Source organism: Heterodontus francisci, chromosome 36, assembly GCF_036365525.1.
Source record: "Heterodontus francisci isolate sHetFra1 chromosome 36, sHetFra1.hap1, whole genome shotgun sequence".
NCBI lineage: Eukaryota > Metazoa > Chordata > Chondrichthyes > Heterodontiformes > Heterodontidae > Heterodontus > Heterodontus francisci.
This window is the reverse complement of record NC_090406.1, coordinates 15,627,468-15,654,833: the sequence shown is the minus strand read 5'-3', so window position 1 is coordinate 15,654,833 and position 27,366 is coordinate 15,627,468. Positions and strand designations below refer to the sequence as shown.

The 27,366-nt window shown below is 43.7% G+C and overlaps 1 protein-coding gene across 5 annotated transcripts in view; it reads left to right on the top strand.

Moving 5' to 3' along the window:
• LOC137351611 (mesoderm induction early response protein 2-like) overlaps positions 1–27,366 on the top strand; it is a 101,759-nt gene that overhangs the window by 37,005 nt on the left and 37,388 nt on the right. For all 5 annotated transcript variants that reach the window (XM_068016218.1, XM_068016219.1, XM_068016224.1 and 2 more), the window contains 5 exons: positions 10,381–10,469; positions 13,195–13,267; positions 22,127–22,278; positions 25,829–25,910; positions 26,315–26,409. In XM_068016218.1, the coding sequence (XP_067872319.1) occupies positions 10,381–10,469; positions 13,195–13,267; positions 22,127–22,278; positions 25,829–25,910; positions 26,315–26,409 (491 nt within the window). The remainder of the gene's footprint in view (positions 1–10,380; positions 10,470–13,194; positions 13,268–22,126; positions 22,279–25,828; positions 25,911–26,314; positions 26,410–27,366) is intronic.

Below are 27,366 nucleotides of genomic sequence, written 5' to 3'. Positions count from 1 at the left end.
TCAGAGCGCTCTGAATGTGGACAGAGGCTCCTCAGCCCCTCCGCCAATGAGTCCAGCTCCAGTAGCCGCAACGCCTGAAAAGAGGTCTGCACCTGTGCAGGAAACCATCAGACAACCGGGGCCCTCCAGGCCACAGGCTGTCAGAGGATGGCCGGCGAATTCATCGCAGGCCAAGGGACAGCCTGATCAGCCTGTCTGCAGCCCAGCTGCTAGCACAGGGGTCACACTTCATAGAAGTCCTCGAAAGTGTATAAAGAAAACCACCTAGACACACTTGGGGTTTCACGCGTGTTTGACATTTGACATTTGTTTTGTCTTATAAAGTTTTTTCGTTATTGAAATGAACTTTCGTTGTGGAAAATACTTATTACATGCCTTAATTGTGAGATGCTGACTTCCTCCTTGGTGGCTGTCGGTGTAGGTACAGCCCCCTCATTTTGTTAGTGTCTCCCATGGGCCACAATGCAAGGTTCATCTGGGTGCTATGCATGGAACATAAATAGAAAGGAGACAACACGCTGAATGCATTGAGGTGTATCTTTATTGATTTCACTCTGAGAGGCCATCATGGTGGTTGGAAGCGGGTAAGTCTGAGACTGTCTCTTGCCTCCTTGGCCATCGTTCAGTGTGCCTGATCTCTGGGTGCAAAGGGTTCAACATCTAGTGCTGCCTGCTCATCACCCTCCTCCGCGTCCTCCTCGTCGGTTGAGGACTGGCGGTCAGTCATGTCCCTGTCATGCAAGGCCTCCCCCCTCTACAGTGCTAGATTGTGCACAGCACAGCAGACCAGCACAATATGCGAGACCGTCGCTGGGGCATACTGCAGGGCTCCAAGGGATCGATCCAGACAATGGAATCTCATCTTCAGCAGCCCGATGGCCTGTTCAGTGGTCACTCGGGTGGAGACGTGGCAAGAGTTGTACCTCTCCTCTGCTGCAGTGCAAGTGTTCCTCACGCGTGTCAGTAGCCATCTCTTTAATGGACAGCCCTTGTCCCTGAGAATCCATCCCTGAAGGTGAGCAGGGGGCGGACAAAGCTGCGGCACCTGGGACTGTCGAAGATTGTAGGCATTGTGTCTGCTTCCCGGGAAACGGGCACACGTCTGCAAGAAACGCTTTCAGTGGTTGCAGACCAGTTGGACGTTGATGCAGTGAAAGCCCTTCCTGTTGATGAAGGCAGCTAGCTGGTCTGTTGAAGCCTTGATGGCCACATGCGTGCAATCTATCACACCCTGCACCTGGGGGAATCCAGCAATGGTCCCGAATCTGATAGCCCTCTCAGCCTGTCAGTGTTGGTCCGGTAGCGCGCATAGTCGCTGGCCCTCTTGAACGGGGCATTGCTCACCTGCTTGATGCAGCAGTGGGTTGCTGCTGGGGAGATGCCACACATGTCCCCAGTGGAACCTTGGAATGATCCAGATGCGTAAAAGTTAAGTGCACAGTGATCTTCAAGGCCATGGGCATAGGGTGACTACCGAATCCCATAGGTCACAACTTGCCCTGCAGCATGGCACATAAGTCAGTGACGGCCTCCCTGAAGAGCTGTAGTTTTTGCTGACAATGACGCTCAGATTTTTGGAGGTAGCTGAATCCACTACGCACTCTGGCGCAGATGGGCCCTTTTGTTGGCATGGCCAGCTGCTGTTGCTCTCATCGTGGAGCTTCATGGGCAGCCTCCTGTTCCCCCTCTTCAGAGGTGCCATACCACAGGGGTCCACAAAGACAGGGTGTATGAGACCCATGCCAGGTGATCGTGGGCCTCCGGACTGCTGTACTTGCAGAGATGAAGTTGCTTTAGCAGCTTTGCCTGTGCTGCACCTCTCGGCTGTTTTGTTAATGGCCCTCAGTGCCCACCCTTGCTGATAGCGAAGCCTCTTGCGCGATAGTATGGCCACCTGACCCTCTCACCCAGCAGACCAAGCCCATCCGGCACTTCCCATCCGAGACCAAGCTCACCCGTGCAGAGCACACAACACTGTAGGCCGACAATGGCCTCCGCTCCCCCCTCTTTCTCTCGGCCGTCATGGCTGCCTTTACATCATGGCACTGAGGCCTCGTCTTTCAGCTTTCAATGGCCGGGATCTGAAAGCATATGAAGGCCGCCCGTCGTTCACTAAATTCTATGCCCCCCATTGAATTGCGTTCAATTACATGTTAATGTATTAAAACTAACTGTTCCACAAGTTAAATTCCAGTCCCGTCACGTCAGGGCGGTGACGCTACCTCCGTGCTTTCCCGCTGCTTACCGACGTCATGATGTCAGATTTCCAGGCGGACATGTCTGCGCTATTCTCCAGCTCCCACACCTCCATTCCTGCTCCAAACAGCCTCACTAAGTTCATCCCTCAGTGTGGCTTCTGGATGATCCTCACTCACTAACTTGGTTTGAATTTTGCTTCAAAGTTAATGGATGTTTGAGGTCCAAGTCAATATTGTGATTGTTGATTTTTGAAAAGACTGTGAAAAGGTGCTTCATGAAAGTCGAAGTATAGTTAAGTCCTGTGGAATTGGTGGAGATTTTGGGTTGAATAAGGACCTTTACCTGTAAATAGTTTTCTCACTAAGTGTTTCAGTTGGCAGTTTGAAAAGAAAAGGTTCAAAATATACTGAGGTGCTGTGATCGAGAGGAAATTTGGTAACGACTTTACAGGTCATTCCCTAATTCAAGGTTTCCAGTCTTTTGTAGTAGAAAGATAGATATGTACCACAACTAGTGAGTAGTGGGCACATTTATCATCATAACACCTTGAGTTAGAATGTGAGACTGCTCATACACACAAACTAAAAAATGCCAGACCCTCAAAACAAAAAGCGAGGCTCCATACACTTAAAAAAAAAAGAGTTCTCTGTACATCCACCTCCACCACCCGCCCAAGTAAAGAAACTCGCTGTACTTCAGCTTAACATTTTGGTTTTCACTTTCTGGTCCAGTTTGATGCTTGTTTCTATCACTCAATCTGGTTTGGTCCAGCACTATCCTCGGTGCCTCAGTTGCAGGCTCCACTCTTGCCTCTGTCTGCAATGAAACTTGGAGATTTGGTCTTTCAAGCTGTCCAGGCCTGAATGACTGGTAAAAGCTGTTTCTTGATTGGCTGCTCTCTCATTGATCCAAATCCATAAATTGGGTCACTATTCCTAGTCCTACAGCATTAAAAGAGCAGAGACTGAGCAAAAGCATAAGCTGTGTTGTGAAGAAGAGTACACTGCAGAAAGGAACCAATCAGTCGATTTTGGTGATTATCCTCCACATGAGTATTCCTAATTCCATTTGGCTGCCTTGTTCCTGTGTTTCTCTATCCCCTTGCCTTCAGCAATCTGTCAAATCTGTTAAATGTTGACCTGGTCTTTGTATCAGCCAATAACCCTGAATCGTGCATTCTACACTCTTTGTAAGAAAGGGATCTTCTACTCTGCCCTAAATCATCGTAGACCCCCCAAACACCTGAAACTTCGATAGTTCGACTACTTGCATGCCAAACTGCGTAAGCAGCATGCGATAGACAGAGCTAAGCGATCCCATAACCAACGGATCAGATCTAAGCTCTGCAGTCCTGCCACATCCAGCCGTGAATGGTGGTGGACAATTAAACAACTAACTGGAGGAGGTGGCTCAATAAATATCCCCATCCTCAATGATGGGGGAGCACAGCACATCAGTGCGAAAGATAAGGCTGAAGCATTTGCAGCAATCTTCAGCCAGAAGTGCCGAGTTGATGATCCATCTCGGCCTTCTCCTGAAGTCCCCAGCATCACAGATGCCAGACTTCAGCCAATTCGATTCACTCTGCATGATATCAAGAAACGACTGAAGGCACTGGAAACTGCAAAAGCTATGGGCCCTGACAATATTCCGGCAATAGTACTGAAGACCTGTGCTCCAGAACTTGCCGCACCCCTAGCCAAGCTGTTCCAGTACAGCTACAACACTGGCATCTACCCTGCAATGTGGAAAATTGCCCAGGTATGTCCTGTACACAAAAAAACAGGACAAGTCCAACCCGGCCAATTGCTGCCCCATCAGCCTCCTCTCAATCATCAGTAAAATGATGGAAGGTGTGATCAACAGTGCCATCAAGCGGCACTTGCTTAGCAATAACCTGCTCAGTGACGCTCCTTTTGGGTTCCGCCAGGGCCACTCAGCTCCTGACCTCATTACAGCCTTGGTTCAAACATGGACAAAAGAGCTGAACTCAAGAGGTGAGGTGAGAGTGACTGCCCTTGACATCAAGGCAGCATTTGACCGAGTATGGCATCAAGGAGCCCTAGCAAAACTGGAGTTAATGGGAATCAGAGGGAAAACTCTGTGCTGGTTGGAGTCATACCTAGCGCAAAGGAAGATGGTTGTGGTTGTTGGAGGTCAACCATCTAAGCTCCAGGACATCACTGCAGGAGTTCCTCAGGGTAGTGTCCTAGGCCCAACCATCTTCAGCTGCTTCATCAATGACCTTCCTTTAATCATAAGGTCAGAAGTGGGGATGTTCGCTGATGATTGCACGATGTTCAGCACCATTCGTGACTCAGATACTGAAGCAGTCCGTGTAGAAATGCAGCAAGACCTGGACAATATCCAGGCTTGGGCTGATAAGTGGCAAATAACATTCGTGCCACACAAGTGCCAGGCAATGACCATCTCCAACAAGAGAGAATCTAACCATCTCCCCTTGACATTCAACGGCATTACCATCACTGAATCCCCCACTATCAACATCCTAGGGGCTACTATTGACCAGAAACTGAACTGGAGTAGCCATATAAATACCGCGGCTACAAGAGGAGGTCAGAGGCTAGGAATCCTGAGGCGAGTAACTCACCTCCTGACTCCCCAAAGCCTGTACACCATCTGCAAGGCACAAGTCAGGAGTGTGATGGAATTCTGTCCACTTGCCTGGATGGGTGCAGCTCCAACAACACTCAAGAAGCTCGACACCATCCAGGACAAAGCAGCTCGCTTGATTGGCACCCCATCTACAAACATTCACTCCCTCCACCACCGACGCACAGTGGCAGCAGTGTGTACCATCTACAAGATGCACTGCAGCAATGCACCAAGGCTCCTTCGACAGCACCTTCCAAACCCGCGACCTCTACCAACTAGAAGGACAAGGGCAGCAAATACATGGGAACACCACCACCTGCAAGTTCCCCTCCAAATCAGACACCATCCTGACTTGGAACTATATCGCCGTTCCTTCACTGTCGCTGGATCAAAATCCTGGAACTCCCTTCCTAACAGCACTGTGGGTATACCTACCCCAAATGGACTGCAGCGGTTCAAGAAGGCAGCTCACCACCACTTCCTCAAGGGCAATTAGGGTTGGGCAATAAATGCTGGCCTGGCCAGTGATGCCTACATCGCATGAATGAATAAATTTAAAAAAAGATACTCCTCTATTTGATTTGGACTGGATTCAAGTCCAGGTTATATAAGTCAACTGGCACTGCTACTCTGCTTGCTTAAGCTGTCTTCTACTTTGAGTTCTGTTTCTGACCATGGCTTGGGCTGTAAATTCAATTTCAAGTTTGGAGAAACAAAGTGCACAATTTCATGGAATCCTCCTTTCATCTTTTAGTTACTCGGTTTTCATTAAGTATAATGATTGGCTACTTGAATTTTTTTTAAAGGGTGTTCTAGTAGTTTAGAGCTTGTGTGGGAAATGCTCCCTAAAAAGAGGAAAAGCCAGTCGTTGGTCACTTTTGCACAGTTCTTCCACTAAGCCTTCCCCGTGTTAAATAATGTCGTGAAAGCCAGCTTACGCTAGCAGTCCACAGTTATGTGCTGAATTTGGACCACCAAAAGTCAGCATGCAAGTACAGCAAGTATTTTGGAAGGCAAATGGAATGTTGGCCCTTATTGCAAAGAGGATGGAGTATAAAAGTAGGGAAGCCTTGCTACAACTGTACAGGGCATTGGTGAGCCTGCACCTCGAGTATTGTGTACGGTTTGGTCACCTTATTTAAGGAGTGACATACTTGCATTGGAAGGTTCAGAGAAGGTTCAACAAAGAACAAAGAAAATTACAGCACAGGAACAGGCCCTTCGGCCCTCCAAGCCTACGCCGATCCAAATCCTCTATCTAAACCTGTCGCCTATTTTCTAAGGGTCTGTATCTCTTTACTTCCTGCCCATTCATGTATCTGTCTAGATACATCTTAAAAGACGCTATCGTGCCCGCGTCTACCACCTCCGCTGGTAATGCGTTCCATGCACCCACCACCCTCTGCGTAAAGAACTTTCCACGGATATCCCCCCTAAACTTTTCCCCTTTCACTTTGAACTCGTGTCCCCTTGTAATTGAATCCCCCACTCTGGGAAAAAGCTTCTTGCTATCCACCCTGTCTATACCTCTCATGATTTTGTACACCTCAATCAGGTCCGCCCTCAACCTCCGTCTTTCTAATGAAAATAATCCTAATCTACTCAACCTCTCTTCATAGCTAGCGCCCTCCATACCTGGCAACATCCTGGTGAACCTCCTCTGCACCCTCTCCAAAGCATCCACATCCTTTTGGGAATGTGGCGACCAGAACTGCACGCAGTATTCCAAATGTGGCCGAACCAAAGTCCTATACAACTGTAACATGACCTGCCAACTCTTGTACTTAATACCCCGTCCAATGAAGGAAAGCATGCCGCATGCCTTCTTGACCACTCTGTTGACCTGCGTTGCCACCTTCAGGGAACAATGGACCTGAACACCCAAATCTCTCTGTACATCAATTTTCCCCAGGACTTTTCCATTTACTGTATAGTTCACCCTTGAATTGGATCTTCCAAAATGCATCACCTCGCATTTGCCCTGATTGAACTCCATCTGCCATTTCTTTGCCCAACTCTCCAGTCTAACTATATTCTGCTGTATTCTCTGACAGTCCCCTTCAGTATCTGCTACTCCACCAATCTTAGTGTCGTCTGCAAACTTGCTAATCAGACCACCTATACTTTCCTCCAAATCATTTATGTATATCACAAACAACAGTGGTCCCAGCACGGATCCCTGTGGAACACCACTGGTCACACGTCTCCATTTTGAGAAACTCCCTTCCACTGCTACTCTCTGTCTCCTGTTGCCCAGCCAGTTCTTTATCCATCTAGCTAGTACACCTTGGACCCCATGCGTCTTCACTTTCTCCATCAGCCTACCATGGGGAACCTTATCAAACGCCTTACTGAAGTCCATGTATATGACATCTACAGCCCTTCCCTCATCAATCAACTTTGTCACTTCCTCAAAGAATTCTATTAAGTTGGTAAGACATAACCTTCCCTACACAAAACCATGTTGCCTATCACTGATAAGCCCATTTTCTTCCAGATGGGAATAGATCCTATCCCTCAGTATCTTCTCCAGCAGCTTCCCTACCACTGACGTCAGGCTCACCGGTCTATAATTACCTGGATTTTCCCTGCTACCCTTCTTAAGCAAGGGGACAACATTAGCAATTCTCCAGTCCTCCGGGACCTCACCATTGTTTAAGGATGTTGCAAAGGTATCTGTTAAGGCCCCAACTATTTCCCCTCTCGCTTCCCACAGTAACCTGGGATAGATCCCATCCGGACCTGGGGACTTGTCCACCTTAATGCCTTTTAGAATACCCAACACTTCCTCCTTATGCCGACTTGACCTAGAGTAATCAAACATCTGTCCCTAACCTCAACATCCGTCATGTCCCTCTCCTCGGTGAATACCGATGCAAAGTACTCGTTTAGAATCTCACCCATTTTCTCTGACTCCACGCATAACTTTCCTCCTTTGTCCTTGAGTGGGCCAATCCTTTCTCTCGTTACCCTCTTGCTCCTTATATATGAATAAAAGGCTTTGGGATTTTCCTTAACCCTGTTTGCTAAAGATATTTCATGACCCCTTTTAGCCTTCTTAATTCCTCGTTTCAGATTGCGCCTACAATCCCGATATTCTTTCAAAGCTTCGTCTTTCTTCAGCCGCCTAGACCTTATGTGTGCTTCCTTTTTCCTCTTAGCTAGTCTCACAATTTCACCTGTCATCCATGGTTCCCTAATCTTGCCATTTCTACCCCTCATTTTCACAGGAACATGTCTCTCCTGCACGCTAATCAACCTCTCTTTAAAAGCCTCCCACATATCAAAAGTGGATTTACCTTCAAACAGCTGCTCCCAATCTACATTCCCCAGCTCCTGCCGAATTTTGGTATAGTTGGCCTTCCCCCAATTTAGCACTCTTCCTTTAGGACCACTCTCGTCTTTGTCCATGAGTATTCTAAAACTTACGGAATTGTGATCACTATTCCCAAAGTAGTCCCCTACTGAAACGTCAACCACCTGGCCCGGCTCATTTCCCAACACCAGGTCCAGTATGGCCCCTTCCCGAGTTGGACTATTTACATACTGCTCTAGAAAACCCTCCTGGATGCTCCTTACAAATTCTGCTCCATCTAGACCTCTAACATTAAGTGAATCCCAGTCAATGTTGGGAAAATTAAAATCTCCTATCACCACCACCCTGTTGCTCCTACAGCTTTCCATAATCTGTTTACATATTTGTACCTCTATCTCACGCTCGCTGTTGGGAGGCCTGTAGTACAGCCCCAACATTGTTACCGCACCCTTCCTATTTCTGAGTTCTGCCCATATTGCCTCACAGCTCGAGTCCTCCATAGTGCCTTCCTTCAGCACAGCTGTGATATCCTCTTTGACCAGTAATGCAACTCCTCCACCCCTTTTACCTCCCTCTCTATCCCGCCTGAAGCATCGGTATCCTGGGATATTTAGTTGCCAATCGTGCCCTTCCCTTAACCAAGTCTCAGTAATAGCAATAACATCATACTCCCAGGTACTAATCCAAGCCCTAAGTTCATCTGCCTTACCTACTACACTTCTTGCATTAAAACAAATACACCTCAGACCACCAGTCCCTTTGCTTTCATCATCTGCTCCCTGCCTACTCTTTCCCTTCGTCACGCTGACTTCAGTCGGCTGATTTGTGGGATGAGGGGTTTGTCTTATGCGGAAAGGTTGGGCCTGTACTCATTGGAGTTTAGAAGATTGAGAGGTGCTCTTATTGAACTATAAGATTCTGAGGGGGCTTGACTGGGTAGATGTTGAGAGGATGTTTCCCCTTGTGGGGAATCTAGAAATAAAGCGTATGGTTTCAAATTAAGGGCTCTCTCCCTTTTAAGACTATGAGGAGGGATTTCTTCTCTCAGAGGGTCATTAGTGTTTGGAAGTCTTTTCCCCAGCGAGGAGTGGAGGCTGACTCATTGAATATATTCAAGGCTAAGTTAGACAGATTTTCGATTGACAAGGGAGTCCAAGGTTATGGGGGGCAGGCAGGAAGGTGAAGTTAAGGCCACAGTCATTCAGCCATGAGCTTATTGAATGGTGGCGCAAGATTGAGGGGCCGAATGGCCTACTCCTGCTCCTGTTTCTTATGTTCAAGGGAAGCTACGAACAGACAGCATAATTTCATACATGATGCACATAGTTTCACACTATTTTCCAGCCTGAGCAATCAGCTTATCTAGCTTCCCCTTGAATGAACAAGTTCCACGTTGAAAAGACTCTCTGGGTGAAGAGCTTTCTCCTGAATTCCCTTTTGGAATTACTAGTGACCACCTTTGTGGCACCTAGTCTGGTCTCAATCGCAAGTGGAAACATCTTCCCAACATCTACCTTGTCAAATCCCGTCATAGGGCTAGATTTTATTCGCTTAGTAAATCTGTTTTTCACCTTCACCAGTGCCTCGAGACCCTTTTTTATAATATGAATTCCAACCAATTAATATCCATTGTGCACTGGTCACTTTGCTGTATGGAAGGGAAACTTTGTAGCACCTCGCAGACTTGACAAATGTCTGTCCATTAATGGAAAGTTATCAATTACTACTAATGGCCCTTAAGTTTGAAAACCTGCGTCAGTGACTCTTAGCCCAAATTAAGTGTATGTGTTTCGTTTGGAATAATGTCTTCTGAAACAGCTTTTATCTTGGTTCAGCAATTAATTAAAGAAAACTCCTTGATTGATGAATCACTTTTAGTGGGTTAAGCTTCTATTTGTAATATCCTTTACTGCAGCCTTCATTGAGACATTTATTTCTATGGAAGTATGTGGGGATGGAGGAAAATGACATGCTCAGTTCAGTTTGTGTCCAGATGAATAATACATACTGCTTTCACTATAAAACTCCAAAATGCTGTTTGAATTATTTACACAAACAGCATAAAAAGATCACAAGAAATTCTTGCTCAGACAACGTTGCTCCTTTTCCTGAAATGAGCTATCCTGTCTGAATTTTACATCAGTGAATTACTCAAGCTGCGTACAATAAAAATTTATTATTTTTGTTTATCTTAATTATAATTAAGCATTTAGTTTAAGTATAAATGACCAGCTTTATTTTGTTTCCAGCTAATTCTATTGAGGATGATAAGGAACTGTCATTATCGGATGAAGACTCTGAAGAAGATGATTCCATTTTGTCTAATGACTGTAAAAAGGTCAGTGCATTTTAGACAAAGCATAAATTATATTTCCCTTCCTTCATCAGTTGCTGAAAACTTGTCATTGCATAGGTCCAGATAGGTTACCATCAGTGGACACCTATCACAGCATAGCTTTGAGTATCGGGTTGTTTTTTATTTAAAAAGCCTATTTCTTACCACATTCTTTCCATTCTTATATTTTTTGCTTTATTTTTCATCTTCAATGCCTTTTCCTCCTCCCTCTTTTGCTTTTTCCTGACAACACTGGAATGTTCCAGTTATAGCATTGAGGCAGTGTGTAGCTGAGTTATACAGACTGAAAGATCTCTGGTTTACTTCCTAGTACTGGGATGCCAGTAGGTGCATCACAATCGACTTACGTACTCCTGGCCTGAGTAGAGGAAAATAAGCCAATATCCTCTTCCTTGTTTGCTACCTAGTGACCTCTGCTGTAAATAGCACAAGAATATTGGAATGATGAAAAGATTGGCCTTGGCTCTGATGACTCCTTCCATGGCTGAATAACCTGCCAGAACTGACTGTTTAGGCTCACATGAATAATCGTTATTTGAAGTATTGAAGGGTGTCCTTTGCCTGCTGAAATGTATCTCATAAGGAGTTAGCAAGACCGTTCGAGTGGGGTTGAGGTGTGGGAGGTGGACGTGAGGTGTGTTTTATTATCTAGACAGACTAACCAATTTCTTGTTCCTTAATCTATGGGAAGAGCAGCTCCCATGTAGCACATTTCAGCTAGGTGACCAACATTGGTTCCTAGTTAAGCAATGCCTCTTTTTAAAAAAAAAAAAAATCCTCATCCTTTTCAAATCCTTCCATGGCCTCACCCCTGCCTATCTCTAACCGCCTCCAACCCTACAATCTCCAAGCTCCCTGTACTCCCAAGTTCTGACCTCTTGCGCATCCTCCAATTCTCTTCCCTCCACCATTGGCAGCTGTGCCTTCAGCTACCCAGGCCCTAAACTCTGGAATTCTCTACCTAAACCTCCCTGCTTCTCCATTGCTCTCTCCTCCTTTGAGATGCTCCTTAAAAATCTACCTCTTTGACCCAACTTTGAGCTGTGCTAATATCTCCTTCTGTGGCTCGGTGAGGTGCTTTGGGATGTTTCACTATGTTAAAGGTGCTCTAGAAATGCAAGTTCTGTAGGGGTCCTTTTTTTGAAACTTGTGAGAATGTACTTTGCTTTTGAAAAAAAACTTAAAAATAACTTTTTTCAAATTCATTCCATGGAAAAATGGCCAAAGTATCCTGAAACATGACACCTATGTTTTGATGCAGTCACTTGTAGAAATAGTGTCACTTGACATTTCTTTTGGGCCTCCTTATCTCGAGAGACAATGGATACGCGCCTGGAGGTGGTCAGTGGTTTGTGAAGCAGCGCCTGGAGTGGCTATAAAGGCCAATTCTGGAGTGACAGGCTCTTCCACAGGTGCTGCAGAGAAATTTGTTTGTTGGGGCTGTTGCACAGTTGGCTCTCCCCTTGCGCCTCTGTCTTTTTTCCTGCCAACTACTAAGTCTCTTCGACTCGCCACAATTTAGCCCTGTCTTTATGGCTGCCCGCCAGCTCTGGCGAATGCTGGCAACTGACTCCCACGACTTGTGATCAATGTCACACGATTTCATGTCGCGTTTGCAGACGTCTTTATAACGGAGACATGGACGGCCGGTGGGTCTGATACCAGTGGCGAGCTCGCTGTACAATGTGTCTTTGGGGATCCTGCCATCTTCCATGCGGCTCACATGGCCAAGCCATGTCACTTGACATAATAACTGTGTTATATAATTAACTTTTTTCAAGTGCCATTTGTTCAAAGAGAATTTAGTAATGAAAATGCAGAAACTCTTATTCGTTCAGTCCACAGGGAAATAAAAATGTAACCTTGTTGAAATGATGTGCAGGTGTAATGTCTAGGGTCTTTTAAATTTATCACTGTATACAATTTTAATTTGGCTGACTTTTTAAAATGAGTCCATTAGGATTAATTGTTATTTATATATTATTTCGAAGGTCAAGTTCATTGGAGTACCTTATGTTTTAGATGTATATAAGTAGATAGAACAAACTAAGTGCTTGTGTTTTTTTTAATTCCCAGTTATTTTTAAGTTTTTTTTTCAGATACTTAGAAGATTTAATTTCATTTATTTTGAATTCTACAGGTGTGCGCTACTAAAAGTGGTATTAAGACTGGTGTAGATTGCATCCTGCCTCAGTTGTTCTAACATTTTTCACAAACTTGCAAAGATGTGCTCAGTTGCCAAATTCTTCCCGATGCTTAGTCGGTGAAAATTTGCCAGCGCAATGAGGTAGCCAAATAACATGGCTGTTGGCAGGCTGAGCAGGTGAAGCACTCCTGACTACCTCAATACAAGCAGCAAAGTTTACCTGTGTCTTCCTCAGCCAATGAGGAGGGGAAGAAGGTAAAGAAGCCAGAGAAATCATTTCAATCGGTGGCTTATAAACAACTGCACGTGCTTACGCATGCATGGATATTACAAATCTGTGATTTTTGCAGTAGGGCTGGCTCCACTTTTGAGTGATTGGAACTTATCCTTGTATAAACTGCTATGTCAAATTGTAAGTTTGCCCTTGGTAAAGACTATGTTAATGGTGTAATCAGCTTTGGTCAGAAGTTGTTGCGATTTAAACCTTTTGGTTGAGCCTTGAGAATGTATTTTACACTCTGAAGGATAACTTGCCCAAATTTGTATTTTGGTTTCTTTTAGGAGATTATGGTGGGACCTCAGTATCAAGCCCCTATTCCACCATTTATTGGCCGATATAAGCAAAATGAAAAAGGTAAGGACAGGCAAGAGTATGTAATGTCATCTTTACTAGCATGTCCTCAAATCTCTCTCTTAGTCTTCTAGACTTAAATGTCTGATCCTTCCTTTATGTAAAGCACAGTTTGAAATGTATTCATCCACATTGATCTGCAGTATTTAGTTAAATATTCTATCCGTTATCAAAAGGTTTTGATAACTAGCTATTTCTTTAAATTTCTGACTTAGGTGTTTTTCCACACCTCAGGGCAATCCATACATTAGGATCACACTGAATAATCTGTTTGTACAGTTTGACATTTTAATGTCAATACATAATGTGAAGTATGTTGAAATGCATTTTACTGCTATACTGTAGAAGGACCAACAAGTTTCAGTTCTCCCCAGTTGCCTTTCTGATATGAAGGCTTGCATGAATCAAAATTTCTTTCAACTCAATGTAGAGAAAACTGAAGGCTCCTCAACTCCATCAACTTCCCTAATTCACAACTCAGGCTATGTTCAGTGATGCAGAAACTTGGTATGTTGTCTGAGTGAGGACTTAAGTTTCCTTACCCACATATGTTCTGTTAACAACACTGTCTTCTCCGACCTTCAAAATGTCACCCATCTCTGCCACTGCCTCTTCTCACAGTGCTGTTAAGTCTCTAATCATCTCTAGATGATGCTCATCTAGCTGGCCGTAGCGCATCCACCTTCCGATCCTCCACAACTTGTTAGAAATTCAGAATGCCTGCTTGCCTGCTCTGAGTCCTATGCTTTTCTGATTCTTGCCCCTTGTTCACTGTTCCTTCTATTGCTACCAAAATCTTTTATCCTTTCCTTCAAATATATTCACAGTCTTGCCCACCCTACCTCAACGATTTCCTTCAGACTTCAGTCATTGCTGACACTTTGACACTGGTCTGCAGTTGTTCTCCATCTTCAATACTTCACAATTGGTAGCCACTCTTTCAGCCGCCATGCCTCTGCGTTCTGTGATTTCCTCCTTAAATCTCTCTGTCTTACCTCCTCCTCCTGCTTTCAAAAACCTTCACAAAATATTCTTCAGCCAATCTATCAATCCCATCACCTAGTTCCATCTACTGGTTCATCCCGCTCATTCAATTTCCATTTGTTTCTTCTTTGCAGTGTAAAGCATTCTGAAAACCTCTTTCCAATGTGTAAAATGTTTTATAAATTTATGTTTCTATTGTTAAATGACCAAATTAACTGCTTCAAATTGCCACACAAACTAGTTTGATGGTTGGTTTATTATTTTTCTGCTGAATAATAAGTGTGAATAATAAGGTATTTGAAAGAATTTTAATTGACCATCAGAAGATGTATGAATGTCTGTAGGGATCTACAGCTTTACAAGTTTGTTCAGGTAGCCATTCATATATTTGAATGAGCTAGAGATTTAACCTAGACCATTAGGTTAAACTGGAGTACAATTTCTTTATTGCTGGACCTTTTTTTATACTGCACAAATCCTGCTCAGTTGAGCTAGTAATAAAATCTAAGAAGCCAAAAGGGCATCGCTTATCCATTGAATAAGCATTTTACAGCCCTCAAATGTAATTTGTCTGGGCTCAGTTGTTGCAGTACTACTAAGTGCCAGTTAGTGGTGATGGTCAGCTTTTGGATCTCGCTATTGTTATACACTGGTAGCATGCACTGGTGTAGTGCTGATTCTGAAGCATCACTCCCATTTTATTTACTGTATAATTACCTAACTTCAGTACTGCAAAAATAAATTGTTACATAAATGATACTTATAAAGAATGATGCATTATTCAAAAAATTGTTAGTATTCTCTGCCGCCTTCTAGCTATTTACAACAACAACTTATATTTATATAGCATCTTTAATGTCATAAAACAAGCCAAGGTGCTTCACAGGAGCATTATAAAACAAAATATGACACTGAGCCACATGGGAGATATTAGAGCGATGACTAAAAGCTTGGTCAAAGAGGTAGGTTTTAAGGAATATCTTAAAGGGGAAAAGCGAGGTAAAGTGGCAGAGAAGGTTAGGGAGGGAATTCCAGAGCTTACAACCTAGGCAGCTGAAGGCATGACCGTCAGTGGTGGGTCGATTAAAATTGGGGATGCTGAAGAAGCCAGAATTAGAGGAGCACAGATATCTCAGAGGGTTGTGAGCTCTGGAAAAGATCAATATCTCGGTCTTCTCTCAAACTTGGCTTCTAAATTCCGGGACTTCTCTGGTCATCAAGACCATGCTTCTGCGCTGGATTGCACTGTAAGGCTCAGCTTTTGTCTCTGATCTGCTGTTCTCTTGCTATAATTTAAAGTAACTTTGATCAGTTTACAACTCTTTCCCACCATTGCTATGACTGAGGGGCTTCAATCCCCTGCTGAGTCTGTGGCTGCCCACTGGTTATACTAATTTTCCAGCTTCAGCTACAGTCTGCTTCTGGCCAGAGACTCTCGCTACAGGACTGAAGTATAAACCTTCACTACTTCTGGATTTTATAGTGTCCTCCAACTTCACCATCATTTTTCTGCCCTGCAATCCAATGTGTCCACCTCCTGGATCTTCATTCTGTCAGAAATACCTCTTAGTGTGCCCTCCAGTACTCTACCCTCAAATTGCTTCTGGACTTCACTCGCTACAGCTGTCTCTGAATATGGATAACAGTTCGTGCCGACTCCATCCTACCTACATCAACATTATTCCACTACACTACCTCTGACTTTAACTCTGGACTCTCTTCTATTAGTAAACAGGACATAGTTAGGAACTATCAGGTTTTGATATATCCTAATAATCACTGTGTAACCAGGCCAATGTAAGTCACGTTTTCCCTATGTCCACTCTCGTGTGCATTTTGGCTGTCACTTTTTTTCTTTATTTACTTTTCTCTTTACCCCTCTTAGACCCCTCTCCTATCGCCATGCCTCCTTTCACTTCTCCCCTCTCAGGTACTGTACCCACCCAAATCCTTACCTCAACCCTACAGAATTTCTTGACCTTCCTGCTCGCCTGATGCCATCCTAGCTTGACTCCTTCTTAGGTAAACCTACAGTTTCCCTCTGCGCCTCTCTTGGCATCCTCAGAAGGGCCTATCAAGACACTCGGTGCTGGCTCATTATGAGCAGCAACTCCAATTGCCCCATACTACTTTCTCACCAGTCTTGCTGCCCAGCTTGCCTGCCATGGCTAATCTTGCCAAATACCCCTCCCATGTTGACCCTGTGGACTCTGCCAGCAGATCATCTTTCATCACCCTTCTTCGTATCTCCCTGCAGAATGTTCATTCACTTGTGAACAAGGCCCTTGCCATCCATGAACCAATTGTGGATGATTGCATCAACGTTGTGGCCTTGATGAAATGCTGGCTGAGGGATGATGACACCTTCCCCCCATAATGAAGCCTCCCCACCTGGCAGTACCTTCCACCATTACCCTGCCAAGATTGTCGCAGTGGCATTGTGGCTCTTATCACTAAATCACACCTTGGCCTGCCCCCTACTCCTCTCGCACTTTCTTCTTTGAGCATCTCGGCTTGTTCCAACCCTCTCACCTCTCATTTTAAAATCCTCGTTCTCTACTGCCCACCCAAGTACCATACAAGTTTTCTCAGCCTTTGCACTGAGCGACTTCTTATCCTTGTTGATTTTAACCCTCATCTCAACTCAGTGCCTCTCTCCTATGAGTTGACTGCCCTCTTATCCTCCCTAAATTTCTCCTCCATGTAAACTCTCTAACCCATTTTCACAGCCACCCCATTGACCTTGCCATCTCACATGGCCTCGCTACTCCCATTGTATCAATCACAGATAAGGCCATCTCTGATCATTTCCTTGTATCACTCTCCACCTGCATCCCCTTTCCATGTCCCAACCCTGCTTCCTTCTGTGTCTGCTCCTGGAAAGAAAACGGCCCCCAATTCACTTACAACTGCACTTTCAAAATCCCAACTGCCGAGACTTTGGCCCTCAACATTTTGCAGCTGGTTTGCTCAGCCACACCCTCAACTCCACCTTTAATGCTGTCGTCTCCGCCAAAACCATTATTCTCTCTCACCCTTTTCCTCACCTCTCCTCCCTTATGTCCAAATGACAAAGTCTTGAACAGATATCGCAGACAATTGGTTTAGCCATTCTGCGCCAGATCTGGCTGGACCACATAAAGCACAATCAGATTCTGCTCTTATCTGCTAAAACTGCTCACTATTCCAGGATCACCCTGGAATGCAAAGATAATCCCTAGCTTTTCTCTACTGCAAACTGTCTTCTTAAACCCCTTCGCCTGTCTCCTCCATCCCCACCTCCAATAAGTGCAAGGAGCACTTTGATAGTGAGATTGAGATCATCCAATCAGCCATCTCTGCCGCTTCCGTCCCTTCCCATCGAGCCAAAGTTTCCCCCTGTCCTCGTCTGAACTCTCATTTTTCTCTAGTTTCTCTTCCATCTCCCCTCATACCCTATCCTTGAGACCCACCTCCTGCTCCCTCAACCCTAATTCCACTAAACTGCTGACCCTCTAACTTCCCTTCCTGGACACCATATTAACTGACTTTGTTAAACCTTTTTCCTTTTCACATACGATCCCCCTCTCCTACAAAACTGCTACAACCCTCAGATGTCTCTGCTTTTCTAATTCTGGCCTCGAGCAGCATCATTGATGGCCACACCTTCAGCTACATAGGGCCTAATTCTCTCCCTAAAACTCTTCGCTGCCTACCTCTCTTTTCTCCTTTAAGACTCTCCTTAAAGCCTACTTTTTTGATCAAGCTTTGGTCCAACTGCCCACTTATGTGGCTCAGTGTCAAATTTTGCTTTGTAATACACATGTGAAGCACCTTGGGACATTTTATTGTGTTAAAGGTGCTATGTAATTACAAGTTGTTGTTGGTTGTGGGGCTGGAGGAGATTATGGAGATGGGGAGGGGAAAGACCATGGAGGAATTTGAAAACAAGGCTGACAATTTTAAAATCAGAGCATTGCTTAACCAGGACCCAATGTAGGTCAGCGAGCACAGGGGTCATAGGTAACGTAACTTTGTATTTATTCCAGCCTTTATTTTGGTTCATTTCATAACTGTATTTGGAAATTTCTTTGTTTGAATTCATTTTTAATTCTGTTCTAATTTGGCGCAGTCTCACTGAAACTAAAAATTCGACTTGGCACAATTCTTCTTAATGTCATTTTTTGAACAGACATAAGTCGCCGAAATGGCCACATTTTGTGCTGTAAACCTCCATGGTTCTAGCACTAACCCTAGATGTAAAAAGTTACAGTCTTGTCAAAATTCCTCATTCTTCCAGTGGATGAAACCATGCATCTGGCTGAGATTTAATCTAAGACATCAGTCAAAGATATTTGTCAATTTTTGCAATACCAGTCAATAGGGTGTATTTTGCCATCTTCCTCTCATCCAATGGGTGGTAGCAATTAGTCAGTTTCTGTGCAAAATATAAATTACACAACAGGAAAATAATTTCTCCAACATCCAATGAGTAGGCTTTGCAATTTTTATGTGGCAGTGAGCATTTGCTTTGACCAGAAGAGTCTCCAGAGAGAAATGTCATTGAGCTGAATTTTACTGAGGGCTTTGGGACCCCGATGTCAGGTTGAAAAGCAGGTCCCGAGCCTGCACTTGTCGGTAGCGGGACAAGCTCGGCAATTTTATCATAGGCAGCCAGCAGCTCTGAAGCCTCAGCAGCTCCACCAGGAGAGCTGCGTGCTGCTGAGGCAGGTTGGAGACATGGAGGCACCCTTATAGAAGTCATTACAAATGAAAATTCAGGATGCCCAAGGGGGAAGGCCTCGCCGGTCATTGGGCAAACCCCTTCGGGTGATGGGGGGGGGCGGGGGATCGTCGGGATCGCTTGGGTTGCCTTACCTGCCTGTGGCTCCTTCTTTGGGTCATCAAGCCTCTGGCTCCAATGGCTGCCTCCCCACGAGGCAGGAGGCCACCTCGCTGTTAGCAAAATACTGGCAGCCCCATAAAATGGCTCTAATTGGGCCCTTAACTATGTAAATCAACTGGCTGTCTCCCTGGAGTTGGCAGCCAATTTGCCTCACAGCCTTCCCCAGCGGCGGGACAGCAATGGGGAACCATCCCGTCGTGACTCCCTGCTATCTATCGTCCGCCCCACCGCCTCTTCTTGCCAGGAAAATTCAGCCCATTGTTTCTGCAGTAGGCCTGCTGCTTTGTAAGTTACAGTAACATCAGCACTGACTATTTTTCTTTCCCACATTTTTTCAGCCTTACTGGTGTCCTGCACAGTGGGTGTTAGTGGCCCTTCCCTAGGTTTCTCAATAAAACAAAAAAATTGCTGGAGGCTTGCCCAAATCCAGTTAGTCATCACCTATAGGAGAGGAGAGAAAACAACTGGGGGAGAAAAACAGTTTCTAAAAGTGGTTTCTGTAACAATGCATTCCAACCACGAAGCAACAGAATTAGAAGGCTCAACCAGCCGTTTTCTATTTTGATAAATATGGTCTCTAAATTATGGGTGGTCAAACATAGTAGATATAAGGCAGTGGAGTCAACTTCTGAAAGCAGGTAATCAAACCACTGAAATCAAGTTGATATCTGCCCCAAACCTGAATTTGTAATGGGGATATTGCTGATTCAATTTGCTCAGTACCAAATAGGCACTGAATTTGCCCTCTGACCAAGTGAGAGCCCTCCATAAATATGCAATTAGTCTCCAAGTGATAACAGTAAAAGTCTTAACTATCTTGTTGACTTGTGTTTATTTTTAAATGAGATGCTAGGTAAATGGGAGCTAAAAGCTTATTTTATATACCTTAAGCTAAAATAACCAGCATCAAGTACATTGTTACTGTTTGTACTGTATAGCTTGTGGACATACTAATTTTAGTTAAAGCTGGTCAGTCATATTATTCAACCTGTTGCTCATGCTTTGCCTCAGCTCTGGGGAGATAATTAGCAGATTCTTCTAAACAAGCTGTTAGAAAGCATACCATTTTCCATTCTTTTGAATGTTTTCAAATGACTACACAATATTAAGCAACATCTTCATGTTTTGAATGCAAGAAAACTCTGTAAATCCTACTCTCCCCATCTGAAAATTGCTTAAAGGTGAATAGCGAAATGCTAAATACTTGAATAGCTACTTAAACGTAGATCGCCTCTTCCTCATTTGTTGAATACGAAAGTTCCCTGCCGAGAAGCATCAATATATGTTTATTTTTTTCTGTTGAGCTGCTCATGATTTTCTTGAGCCTATGAATATGGTACGTGGTAGTTTATTGGCCTGGCTCTCAGAATCTGTGGAAGACTGCTTTCAGTTGTTGTAATAAATTAACAAACTTACTTTTTGCTGGAAAATTTAATTTAAACAAACTGCTCACTGATAACACTTGCAGTAAGCACACTGACCCAATTAAAGCACCTCAGAAGCTGACTCACTTGCACGTCACCACTGTTTTCTGCTTGAGTCATACTTGTCTGGAGAAACATTATTGCCTGAGCTTTGCAAGAAACTGAAGTTCCAGCTGTGTACCAGCAATAGAGTTGAGACTGTTTACTTGCCTGGGGTGGATTGGAGAAAGAAACATTACAAGTCAGATTTTGCTGCAGCTGGGCAGCTAACGACATCTGCCATTAGTTAGACTTGTCCCTGCACTCTTCAGATCAAAACATTCTTGACCACTAAGCTGCTGAAAGTGCAAGCTGATAATGTCACAGCGAGGGAAACCAGGCATCTGAAGCCTGAGTGAAGAAGGATACCAACTATGTATCTCTTGAACCAATCAAATTGAAAGATTGTGAAAAAAATAGCAAAAGAATAAATTAGAGAAATTATAAAGTATAAACTGAGAAGGAAATAGAAATTAGAGTGCGTTAATTTAATGTCAAAGTTGATATAGAAAGAGAGGGAAAGAAAGATTTGGATAGAGAGAAATGAGACACAGGAAAAGTCAATTTGTTTTTCATTTTAAATTTCATGTTTTTAAAAATCTCCATCCATATCTTATACCTGAAGGAATGAGACTCCACACTTGTACTAGTTAATTTTCAGTGCCAGAGAGGTTGATTGGCAGTAAGGAACAATTATCAATTCGTTAAATAGATTCTTATGTTAAAAGTGACAAGACTTTAACTTTCTGTGGCGAGTTTATTTCATACCAACCATGCATATAGAGCAACTTCACGACATTCAGTGCATGTCAGTGGTGAGGCAGACAGCAAAAAGCTTATGCTGGAATGGCACAACTCGAATACCAACCTTTGGATTTTGACATTGGCATCTGCTCCTTGTCCTTAGTTGCTGTATGACTTATGCATAAATAACGACACTGCCATAAGCCTCATTGTTATTTTGACAGCAAAATCTGGCCCAACGTTGTGCCGTGCATTGATTTCTGTAGCACTGTGTTGGCTTCTAGCTATTCTACTGATGTAACACAATAGTATTTTAACATTGGATCATCTATTTGCAGTCCATTACTGGTACAGTTTTTTTGGACAAGACATTAAACAGAAGTCCTGTCTGTCCATTCAGGTGTAGGTAAACAATCTTATGACATTATTCAAAGAAGAGCGGAGGAGTTATTCTAGTGTTCTGGCCAATATTTACTACTAAACCAAGATCAACAAAAATGATTAACTGGTCGTTTGTCTCATCTTTATTGGGCCCTACTGTGCAAATTGGCTACCATGTTTGCCTACAAAACTAATAATGACTGCATTTCAAAAGTAATTAATGGGCTGTAAAGCACTTTGGAATGTGTTGAGGATGTGAAAGGCACTTTATAAGGGTAAATTCTCTCAGTTAAGTGTGCATTTTTGAAACATCAAACTCTGCTTCATTTTATAAGGTGACAGAATTACTAATATTCAGTATTTTATATTATTCTCATTGCACCTGCCCTTTTTCCATATTTACAGTTTATGACAATGAGGACCAGTTGCTTTGGGATCCCTACGTTCTTCCAGAAAGACAAGTTGAAGAGTTTCTATACAAAGCAGTAAAGAGAGCAAGAGATGAGAAAGTGAATGAGAATTTACCTGAAGGAATACTCATTAAAGATAGTGAACAGGTGACTAACAAATCTGTACAGATTAATGGAAAGATGAACTAATCTCTGCCTAGTGCTTTACACTAATAATCTAACGGCTAATTTTAACAGCCCCCCCCCCCCCCCCCCCACCCCCCAACCTATGTCGAGGGTTGTGGTGGGGGGACCCGGAAAATACTCCCGAGCGAGGCCTGCCAGGGGCCCCAATGCCAGGAAGGCCCCGCCCCATTTTACCGGCAGCGGCAAGACCCTCGGGGTGGCTCCCCCGCCACTCGGCGGCAGAGATTTAATTTAAATATGTTAATTAAATTTAAATGAATGACTAATGACATACCTTGTAGCGACGGTCATCCCACGCCGATATTCCGGCCAATTGCCGGAACTCCCGTGCGTTCAGATCTCTGTTCGGAGATCCGAGGCATAACACTGGTGGGGAGGGTGGGGGAGGAGTGCCTTTCTCGGGGCGGGAGAGTGGGAAAAACTATGCCTATTGGTTGCAGGATGGTGGGAAGGGATTGAGGATCAAAGTTAGTGGAGTTCGGTGGGGAAGGTCGATATCTGCGAGAACCTTTTTTTTGGGGCGAGAGGGTAATTTGCATATTGATTCCTCATCGGAGGGTGTAGGCGAGGGGGTTCAAAGTGCGAACAAAAGTTTAATTTTTTTTTGACAGTAGTACCTTTAATAGTGTGACTCTCACACTATTTTAAAGGGCTTGAAGCCCTTTAAAAATGGTGCCGGCGCCAGATGCCGTTGCCGGGATGGAGCAGCCGCCCAGTCTATGTTAGTGGGGGTGGCGTTCCGCCTTCTCTATGTAAATGAGCCGCCGTGGGAAATATCACGGTGGCTCCACGGTGCACATCTCGTTGATGTATAGGAATAGCAAGGTGCACAGAATACTGGGGGAGATAGATAGCACAAGAGTAGGTGGGGTCAGAGTAAGGGAGAAAGTAATAAAGTCTGAATTAGGGTTAATGTGCATGTATGTGAATGCACGGAGTATGGTTGATAAGACTGGTGAGGTGCAGGCACAGATTGCCATGTGCAAATACGATGTGTGGCTATAACAGAGACCTGGTTCAAAGAAGGGCAGGACTGGGTGTTAAATATTCCCGGATACAAGGTATTCAGGAAATGGAAAAAAGGGGGAGGGGTGCCAGTATTGATTAAGGAGAGCATTGCAGTGCTGGAGAAAAAGGATGTCCCAGAGGGGTCGAAGACAGAATCAATTTGGCGAGAGCTAAGGAACATAAAAAGGCGCGGTGACATTGCTCGGTGTTGTCTATAGGCCACCAGCTAGTGGGAAGGACATGGAGGAACAAATTTGCAAGGAAATTACCGTGAGGTGCAAACATTATAGGGTAGTTATAATGGGGGACTTTAATTGTCCCAACATAGACTGGGATAATAGTAGTGTAAAGTAGTGAGGGGCAAGAGTTCCTAGAGTGTGTTCAGGAAAATTTTCTACAACAGCATGTTGCAAGTCCAACGAGAAAGGAGGCACTGCTAGACCTGGTTCTTGGGAATGAGGTGGGCCGAGTGGATCAAGTATCAGTAGGAGAGCATTTAGGGGATAGTGATCATTGTATCATAAGGTTTAGGCTGACTATGGAAAAGGACAAAATGCAATCCAGGGTAAGAATAATTAACTGGGGGGAGGATAACTTCAATGGGGTAAGAATGGAGCTGGGGTGAATAAATTGGAGTCAAAAGCTGGCAGGAAAACTGGTAGATGAACAATGGGCTACCTTCAAAGAAGAGATAGTTCGGGCACAGTCAAGGTATGTTCCCTTGAAGGGGGAATGTAGGGCAAACAAATCTAGAGCTCTCTGGATGATAAAAGAGGTAGAGAATAAGATAAAGAAGAAAAAGGGTGTGCATGACAGATGCCAGGTAGAAAATATTATTGAGAACCAGGCTGAATACAGAAGGTCCAGAGGGGAAGTGAAAAATCAAAAAGGAAGAGAAGCAAAGAGAGACCATGAAAAGAGACTGGCAGCTAGCATTAAAGGAAATCCCAAAGTTTTCTGTAGGCATATAAATAGTAAAAGGGTGGTAAAAGGAGGAGTGGGGCTGATTAGGGACCAGAAAGGGGATTTACACATAGAGGCAGAGGGCATAGCTAAGGTATTAAATGAATACTTTGCATCTGTCTTTACCAAGGAAGAAGATGCAATCCAGGCAATGTTGAAAGAGGAGGTAAGTCAGACACTAGAGGGGTTTAAAATTGATAACGAGGAAATATCAGATAGGCTGTCTGTACTTAAAGTGGATAAAGCACCAGGACCAGATGAGATACATCCGAGGATGCTGAGGGAAGTAAGGGTGGAAATCGCAGAGGCACTGGTCATAATTTTTCAGTCTTCTTTAGACTCTGGGATGGTGCCAGAGGGCTGGAGAATTGCAAACCGTACACCCTTCAAAAGGACATAGACAAGTTGGTGGAATGGGCAAACAGGTGGCAGATGAAGTTCAATGCAGAGAAATGTGAAGTGATTCATTTTGGTAGGAAGAACATGGAGAGACAATATAGAATAAAGGGTACAATTCTAAAGTGGGTGCAGCAGCAGAGGGACCTAGCTGTTTAAGTGTATAAGTCTTTGAAGTGGCAGGACAGGTTGAGAGAGCGGTTAATAAAGAATGCAGTATCATGTGCTTTATTAATAGGGGCATAGAGTACAAGAGCAGGGAAGTTATGTTGAGCTTGTATAAGACACTAGTTCATCATCAGCTGAAGTATTGCGTCCAATTTTGGACGCCATACTTGAACGATGTGAGGGCATTGGAAAGAGTGCAGAAAAGATAGACGAGAATGGTTCCAGGGATGAGGAATTTCAGTTATGAAGATAGATTGGAGAAGTTAGGACTGTTTTCCTTGGAGAAGAGTTGGATGAGAGGTGATTTGATAAAGGTATTCAAAATCATGGGTCTGGACAGAGTAGATAGAGAGAAACTGTTCCCACTCGTGAAAGGATCGAGAATGAGAGAGCACAGATTTAAAGTATTTGGTAAGAGAAACAAAAGTGACGAAGAAAATCTTTTTCACGCAGCAAGTGGTTACGGTCTGGAATGCGCTGCCTGAGAATGTGGCGGAGGCAGGTTCAATTGAAGCATTCAGAAGGGAATTAGACAGTTATATGAAAAGGAAGAATGTGCAGGGTTACAGGGAGAAGGCAGGGGAATGGAACTGAGGGAGTTGCTCTTTCAGAGAGCCGGTGCGGAGACAATGGGCCGAATGGCGACCTCCTGCACTGTAACGATTCTGTGATGTATCGGATATGGAGCCTGAACATATTGCTATCGAAGAGGAAAAAATACATGTTTTTAGTTAAACTGCACACCTGAATTACCAATTGTTCCTGATCTCTCTGTTCTTGTCATGGATGCTACCTCTCCTCCTGTTTGCAGCAATTTCTGTTTTTGGTTGGGATATTTTAAAATTGCTTCAAGCTTTAAGACATTAAAGTCATTTCAGTGATAAATTAGTCCACATTATTATCTGTGCAGCTATTTTCTGATGAGGTAAAATTTCTATGCTATTTATTATTTTTTCAATCCTTGTTAACTCCATAGGCCTTGTATGAACTTGTAAAATGTAACTTCAATGCAGAGGAAGCCCTCAGAAGACTAAGATTTAATGTCAAAGTGGTGCAAGGTATGCAACCTTTTTTTGATGCCTTTCTACCTCTAATCAATAAGACTACGCAGTTATTCATGTTGGGACATGGCCTCTCTTCTGTGGCCAGTACTTCCCAAGTGACCCATTCCTCTTTAGTGATAGATGTATTATAGAGATACTAGGAATGATTGACTTATTCATACTCATCTTCTGCAGTTTCTTGCTTACTTAATTAAGACGGAAAGGCTTTCTGAAATTTCCTTCATACTATTGTAACTTGCTGTCTAACAGCAATTTATTAGAAGGTAACTAGTTTGTGTTGCAAATTGTTACTCAGCTATTAATTCTGAAATAACCTTTCCTTTCTAATTTAGAAATTGTTTTGTCCATGCCCTCACACTATTCTGCAGTAATAACATTTCCCATCTTTGCACTTGCAGATGAACTGTGTGCCTGGAGTGAAGAAGAATGCAGAAATTTTGAACATGGACTTCGAGTTCATGGCAAAAACTTCCATCTCATACAAGCAAATAAGGTAGAATGAAATAAAAGCAGAACACTGCCGATGCTGGAAATCTGAAATTAAAAACAGAAAATGCTGCAAATAGTCCAATTCAGGCAGCTTCTGTGGAGAGAAACAGAGTTCATGTTTCAGGTGTGGCAAAGGCACATTGAACTGAAACATTATTCTCTCTATAGATGCTGCCTGACCTATTGAATGTTTCCAGTATTTTCTCATTGTATTATAGGTATGATGAAATGTCATTTTCAGATTAAGTACATAAATGTTTTTATTTCTCAGTCTCCCGTGGTGTTGCACATAGGGAATCAAGAGCAAGCATAGTCTTCAGGTGAAGCGAGATTAAATAATGGTGTGAATTGGACCAGGGTTTGCCGACATATTTTAGTCCTCGGTGTAACGTCGTGTATTTAGTATATTTCCATTGTAAATTCTTGTGTCCAGATTTATAGGGGGAAAAGGTTGTTAGGAAATGCCTGTAGACACAAGATTTTTATTGTATTATCTTGCTGTGTTACTTCTCTCTAGTCATTTAGCTCTACGCATGCTACTCATGATTTCAAATCTCTCTTTTGAACTCTGTCAGTTTGCCATATGAGCTTTGCACATCCACAGATCCACCGGGTGAGACAGGAAAAGTGATTTACCCACAGTTAATATGCTGCAACAGCTTGGCCAGTCATGAACATTATTATTCATGTATATGAGGATGGGTATTATCGGACATTACTTCCTTTCATGTTCAGCCAGTTGCATACAAAGTTTGAATACCATTTTGTGCAGATGTAATTGCAATCTTGGCCTTTTTCAGGTTTGCAATTTTGTTGGCAAGTTCAAATTTCAAGCATGCATAGTCACTGCTTCTGAATGGGCAAGGAATCTGGAGCATTAATTTGTGCTCATTGGTAGCCATAGAGGTTGTGAATTTGACTCTGGTCTTTAAAGAAGTAGATTACACAAAAGAGATAACCA